We start from the raw sequence: 7286 nt of genomic DNA, 5'->3' as shown, positions 1-7286 counted from the left end.
TAAGATCAAAGAAAAATTTATGCATCAAAACTCAAAATCTTATATTACACGGGAACAACACATGAAATTAGTTCACAAAATGGAGAGAAATAAAAAGAGAAATACAAGACTAAAACTGGTTCGTTTTCATCCCCACAAAGTCTCTATGGGATTCAGAGTAGGCTCAAAGGGGACTTCAGATTCTTCTTGTGTTGGCCTACAGCACAAACTTGTCCAAGAAACTTCTTCCTGTCAAAGACACATGAAGCAACATTCAAGTAACACCAAAGTATTTACCTAACAACTACCAAAGATGATAGCATGAATGCTGATGACATTACATGGTTTTTGTTAAAAAGAAGGAAACATATCAAAGATCACCTCAGACTTGTCATGGTAAAACCGGACAGTGAAGCTGCAGCTACACTCTTTGCTATCATGTATCCTTCTCTGGATTTTCAAAACACGAGCATCACAATAGAGTGCATAATCAGATTTCACCTGTGAAAAACCAACGATGGGTCAAAAGAGTATCAATAGTTAGGGAATTTATGGATTAGTTAAAAAAGCAGGGGGGAAAAAATCTCCATTTGAGATGATATATTGCCTGTTGGACACAAGTCATAAGACTTTGTAAAGATTTCAGTGTGTGTCTGCTCTTAAAGTTCAAGTTTTATAACATGTGCAAAAAGGATTTGAAGAGTACACAAACACAGCATCAATTATGGCCACTGGACACACTTTATGTTTATGTAAGTACAATAAAAAGGATAGAATCCCTTACATGGAAACATAGCACAAGATCTCCTTCCTTCACCTTGTGACAGTCTGAAGCTTCCAATGGGATGGATCTCTCTCGCACTCCTTCTCTCACATTAATCCATTCATCTTCCTCCTTGCCGAATCCATGATATCGGACACGAACTTCCTTAAATCAGGAGTGAAAAGATACATTATAAGCATTCTCTAAATCAGAACTGCCATCATAAGACGGCAGGATAAATTACAAGTTCACAGGTATACATAAGTTGCGGAATAATTATTTGGACATTTCCTTTCTTTTTCAATGAATGGAAATATCTCAAAAAATAGCATGCAGTTATTTAGGTTACATAGTTTCTGAAGATCATATTGGAACATAGTGTCGTCTCATAAAATCAGAAGTCAATTTCAGTCTTCTGCCAGTAGAATCCCTATTTAGCACAAGCACACCAGAAGTGCACTTTGTTAGGATATAGAGTATAGTATAACTAGTTAGTTGGTAAATTGATAAGTTTGTTAGCTAGTTGTTAAGGGTTTCTATTTTGGTTATTCTTATAAAGTCTTTAAATAGTCCTCAATTGGTAGAGGGGGAGATAGCTTTGAACAATAAAGTTTTGTGCGTAGAGAAATTCTCTGGTGTGAAAGGAGAGTGCTCCTTTGGGATAAGATAGCCTTGTTGGTAAGGTTATCTTATCCGTTGTAAACCATTTGTATCTTCTTTTTCAATCACTTACACATCATCTCCCTTTTACCAGTTTTTTATCATATTGAATTAGCTTATTTTCCACTAAGGATCTTTGTTCTCTGTTGTCCATCTTAACAAACCGGCACATGTGACATTATCTGGTTTGCTCTCAATACTGGAATCTACGAAGTACAATATTCCATTGGTGGATAGTAACTATTTTTGCCATGGCGGGCTAAAATGTATGCCATTCTTGAATGGATGGATTTAGATGCTGTACCGCTAGGGCTAGACAATATTTGCCCACGACTTGGACAATGGAGGAGAAATGTAAGGATCATAACGTCATGAGCAAGAATTATCTTCACGTGTTAAAAACCTTTTGAGGAGTGGTTTCTTGATTCTGGTTGCAGGTTTCATGTGTACTAATCGGGAATGGTTTTTAACACGTGAAGTTGTTTCTAACTGTGTTGTTTTGATGGGACACGATATATCATGTGAAATTGCAAGTGTAGGTATAAATAGAAGTAAGATGTTTGATGGAGTTCTCAGAATGCTTGGGGATGTGAAGCACATCACAGATCCAAAAAGAAATCACATCTTGCTGAGTACTTTGGATTCACAAGGGTGCATATATACAGGTGAACATGGAGTTTTGAGGGGTTGCAATGTGCTCATGCAGTGATGAGAGGATAGAAAAAAGGACTAAGTTATATATGTCTTGCAAGGTACTACAATCACCGGTCATGTAGATGTTGGCTGTTGCTTTGAGCACCTTTTTAAGATGACAATGTTACTAAGTGTCTTGGGTATGAGTAAAAAATGGTGTGGCTGAATTGAGCATGAGAGGAATTAATTCTCGATGGTTAAAGTATTAGTAAGTTGAAGTTATGTGAACATTGCGTTTTTGCCAAAGGCACACACAAACCAGGGGAATGCTTCACTATCAGTACTATGATCTTTGGGGACCATCTAGAGTCTACATAGAGTGCCTTCTATGAAAGGTGTTAGTTATATGTTGACTACAATTGATGAGTTTTCAAGGAGGGTTTGGGCATTCTTCTTGAAGCAGAAAAGTGATGTCTATATTATTTCAAGGAGCGAAAGACTTTGATTGAGACGCATACAACGAAGCAGATACAATGAAGCCATCATGTTGTAAGCACAAAACAAACGAGATAAATATAAAGATGGGTATTTTAAGTAAAATAAGGAAAGGAACTATTGCTCCTTCGTTAATTAGAAATACAAAACAAAAAGTTTCTTGACAATCAAAAATACAAAAGAAACTTACAAGTTCTCCTGTGCTTAGAACTCTATAGTTCAGAAACATTGCAACATCATGCCTGTAATTGAAAAATCAAAGAAATATCAAATGGTGGGTCAGTATGTAACAAACTAACAATAAAGGCTTCATGGTTGTAAAGGAGGGATGGGTTTGGAGGTAGGCTTTAAAAAAAACAAATCATTTTGGGATAAAGGGTAGTGGGGACACATCATATTTAATCTTGTTCTGAGTGCGAGCGACACCACAAACAAAAACCAGACCACGTCTTACAATTCTCACATAACCCAAAAACTTTTAAAATTTTGCAATGCAATTGTCAATAAACTGAAAATAAAGCTGCAGCTTAATCACAAGCTAATTCCTCACCATGCATTGTCTTTTATAGATACTGCTTCAAAAGTCAAGTCTGACAGATCTGCAGCTTGAGTACCTGGCATTATGTGTTAAGAAACGTAAATCACAGAAGAGTAAATAGCAGGAAAAAAGGGGGAAATCACTGGAAATATGAAACTGCTTGTATAATAGAGTACGAAAAGGAAAACTGCAAAAGGGTGAATATCCCTAATGACACAGATCCAAGCTCCTACAGACTGTGCTGATTATCATTTTTTAGTCCTACAATATTTGACACCGAATCCTTGATGAAAATAGGTTAAATCAGTGCAGTTCATACAACTGCGATTGTTAATATCATCATTTTTCTTTTTGTGTATTATTATTATTATTATTATTATTATTATTATTATTATTATTATTTATATTTTTCGTCTTCAGGTACCTCATTTTGTCTCAACAACCCCCCGTACATGGCTCATGAACCTATGACCTAACATTTGCACATCTAAATAAAAGAAAACACTATTAAGTATAACTGAAGATGCTCATTGATTATATCTCCATCAACAGAAATTAAGGATCGTTGTTTGGCAAGAAGAAAACTGAAAAGCATAAGGGCCACCCAACCCCCTGCTTTTTTTTTTCTTTCCACATGTAGTATCAATTAGTCTTATGGTTATAATATCCCAAAATATGGTTATATATTATATTTTCCGTGTATAAAACAAATCTTTTCCATCGCAGTGGTTACGCTACCACATGCAATAGAAAGGACCAGGGTTCGGTACATATAAGTTTCATGTTTTTGTTTTCAAGAGGACAACTTTTCTTTTAAATTACAAATTGTGCTTTAGATTCGAACACCATTTGCCTTGCTTCTGAAAAACAATTTACCACCAGACCATAATGTTAGGATGAAATTGATATAAGACATAAATTATTTATAATCATGTGGTTTGATCACCGACTCACTTGTTAGACCAATAATAACATAGTTCATTGACCAAGTTGACAATCAATCTGACTCTAATAAATGTTGTCTACAAGACTTTAAGCAATCTGCTTGAAGTTGGCATCACTGGTACAAAGAAGGTGTAATGACGTCATTTCTGAGGTGTAATCATTATTACCATTTCGGACCCTCCAAGTTATCGGTTAAGTGATCATTATAACCATCGTTAATACTTTCGCGCCTATAATGGTAATAATGACCGATAACATAGTGATGGTCGAAAGTATTAACAATGGCAATAATGACCGTTTCTTGACCATCATAGTGACCATTTCTCTCTAATTTTATATTTTTATTTTCAAGTTTTACAATTTTGTTCCTACATATTATCTTTGTCGAAAGTAAGAGCATTTAACCCATAGCAAGTCAATGCTTAGCAATGACAAGAAAAGAAATGCCACGGATAATTGAAATTAGAATGTGTTTCATTTATTTAGTTTTTTCTTTCATTTTTTAATTTTTTTTATAGCAACACTAAAATCTAAGAGAAAAAGGACAACCTTCTGGATCCGGAGAGCTTCCATGTCCCGTTCTTGAAGAAGATTTGTCTGAAAGATCAACATACAGGTTCAGCCCATCAGGTGATGAAGCAACTTGATGATCCTTTGACTCTCTTTGTTTACTTTGGAACCACTGATGCACCTGAAACCCAATACAAAACCAATGCAGCATTATGTCAATCTTTGGAAATATTGAAAGCTACAACTAGTAGCTTCAGGATCACTGTATGTTTCCATGCTCTAACCACGTTACCAAATATACTATAAAACATGCTTATATTCCATATACTCCAAAATTTCTCAAAATTAAAAAAATTGAAAAAAAGCCTTAATTTAACAACAACCTGTTCCCATGATACAGAAGTTTTACCAACACGGTTTGATGAGGAGCTGCAAAATCAAAATGGCATACTATCACAAACAGAACAGAGTACTCTTTATTTTAGGTTATGATTAAGAAAATACTCAATTCACCTAAAATTTGTAGCAATCTCCTTGCAGAAACTTTGATCAAGTGAATGTTCTCCCTTTTCATTGTATATTCTTTCCAATTCCAGTATCTACAAATAAAGATGAAGCAAAGGGGGATTTTTTAGGTTAACCAATAAATGTTGCATGCAATGATAATGCAAGCAAGTAGAACATTATAACTGCATATATTATATTATATAATGAAATGATCACTAACAAAGCCATAGTTGAAATTGAATAGTTTGTTAAAGAAGATAACTAACAACAATGGAAATTACCTCATCCATGGAATACTTAGGGAACGAAAATTTATTTGAAGTGAAATCTTTCATCGCTTCGAAGTGTGAATAGAGAGAGATGAATAGAAAATATGTTATTAAGATCAAAATCCGGCTTCAACTTCGAGGTTGCTCGAAACCTGTGTTGATAATCGCAAACGCGGAATCAAGTTCGGGTGCGTTTAACGGGCAAGTTGAGTTCAGTAAGACTCCAACTTGATTCTGAAACGAACGCCAAAGAGGCAGCGGTTACCTTCAAAAAAAAGCTTAAATATGTTTTCTATTTCAGCAAATATATAATTTTTTTTTTTAAATACAACCAATATATAACTCTTTTTGCTTTTTTTTGCCATAATTTGTGTCAGAAGAGAGGTAAATACAACCAATATATAATTTTTATTTTTTGTCTTTGATATTTTATCAATTTTTATTTTTTATCTTTGTAAATATCGTTTTAGTTTTATTAAAGAATAAAATCAAAGATTATATAAATTATAAAAATTAATCTCAATATATAAATAAATTTTGGAAGGACCAATCACTATCTAGGGAGGGGTGCACATGGTACACTCCTTTCCATATCTTTGAGTGTCATATATAATTGATCTCAAAAGAGACACTAAATATCACGATAATTAACTCACAATGACAATATAATTCGCATGTGCAAATATCCTCATAAACTTATTTTCATTTGGATAGAGAAAATATGCTTTTATTTAGTGCGAATTTTTCTGAAATTAAAATTTGGGACAAAGACGAAACGAGTTTGAATGTGTTGATATTCATCTTGCACCTACTAATAATATTATTATAATTTTTAAATTTTATATCCATGTACATATTGAATATATTTAATATTTTTTTATATATTAAAAATTATAATTTTCTCTCTATAGATTTTTTTTAAAATTTTATTATTATTTAATAATAATTATTTTATTATATTAATTATAATAAATATAATTTTTAAATTTATAATTTTATAAATATAAATGATGCGGGTGTATGCGGGAAAACTCGAACCTCATTGCAAGCGAATATGAGTACCTAAAAGGAGAGACAAAACTCGTCTCTGTCCCACCTATTGCCATGCATAACTCACAAATGTGCAAGATCTTAAGTTTGAACTCAATATATGACATTCATCGTAACAATATCAACATTTGTCACTTAAAAGTAAAACATAACTACATCCAACATAATATCTTTTTGTTTTTAAAACCCATAAAACTATAACATTTTGGTTACATATATTTGTTTTCAGTCCAACAAATATACAATTTTTATTTTTTGTCTTCAATATTTTATTTTCTATTGTTACAATTATATCGGTTTTATTTTTTATCTTTCGGAAATATCATTTCGCCAACCATTTGAATTACACAATTTTGATATAAATAACATAATATTGGTTTAGTTAGCTCATGAACTATTTAGAAATTTTAAAACAACAAAAAAATATATTGTAATCAAGTCCTTGATTAATATAATGATCAATCAGACTAACAAATATCTTTATCTTTAGAGCACTTGTTTTTTATTTGACTCAAGAGTATTTATTAAGAAAACAAATAAAAATATATATTTTAAGTGAAAATCTAACTTTTACTATTCCAAAGTTTAAATTAAACAATTTGCAATATTTGTTTCAACATTTGAATTCATAAACACTTGTTAACTTTTCACTTATTTCTTTAATTAAATTATTTTGTTAAAAGACCTGTTCCAAACCGATGTGTCATTCCACTAATATGCAATTGTTGTTGCAAAGAAAAACGCAAAATTAATAAAAGCATGTTCAATAAGAGCACTTTACTTGAGTAGTCAACATAGCAATTTGAGAACAATCCAATGACACTGAACAATCACATGCATTGCAGATTTTTGAACTTCTGAATAAAGCCTAATTATGTTGCCTACGTAGAATATTAGTTATTCGCCGAGATTTCTTACTTTCCAATATCACACCACT

At 32.5% G+C, this 7286-nt stretch overlaps 1 protein-coding gene across 1 annotated transcript; it reads right to left on the bottom strand.

Moving 5' to 3' along the window:
* Positions 1-5580, bottom strand: LOC101512036 (protein SAWADEE HOMEODOMAIN HOMOLOG 1-like). Its single transcript, XM_004510244.3, has 9 exons — positions 5312-5580; positions 5037-5122; positions 4907-4952; positions 4563-4704; positions 3081-3144; positions 2721-2772; positions 764-907; positions 361-480; positions 1-228 (listed from the first exon to the last, which is right to left on the bottom strand). Exons 1-9 carry the CDS (start codon positions 5363-5365, stop codon positions 127-129), a joined length of 810 nt encoding a protein of 269 aa, XP_004510301.1. The 5' UTR covers positions 5366-5580; the 3' UTR covers positions 1-126.
* Positions 5581-7286: the final 1706 nt, after the last annotated feature.

The sequence above is a fragment of the Cicer arietinum genome, chromosome 7 (genome assembly GCF_000331145.2).
Source record: "Cicer arietinum cultivar CDC Frontier isolate Library 1 chromosome 7, Cicar.CDCFrontier_v2.0, whole genome shotgun sequence".
Lineage (NCBI taxonomy): Eukaryota > Viridiplantae > Streptophyta > Magnoliopsida > Fabales > Fabaceae > Cicer > Cicer arietinum.
Note: the sequence above shows the minus strand (reverse complement) of the source record. Positions and strands in the feature narration are given on the sequence as shown.

Bases quoted from the DNA above. Each gene is read 5' to 3' on its own strand.
- LOC101512036 (XM_004510244.3), bottom strand. From the start codon at position 5,365: ATGAAAGATTTCACTTCAAATAAATTTTCGTTCCCTAAGTATTCCATG. The intron at 4,705-4,906 runs GTTGTTGTTAAA...ATTGGGTTTCAG, and splicing joins CTTCTGTATCATGGGAACAG to GTGCATCAGTGGTTCCAAAG. The intron at 908-2,720 runs GTAAGTTTCTTT...TCCTGATTTAAG, and splicing joins TTCTAAGCACAGGAGAACTT to GAAGTTCGTGTCCGATATCA.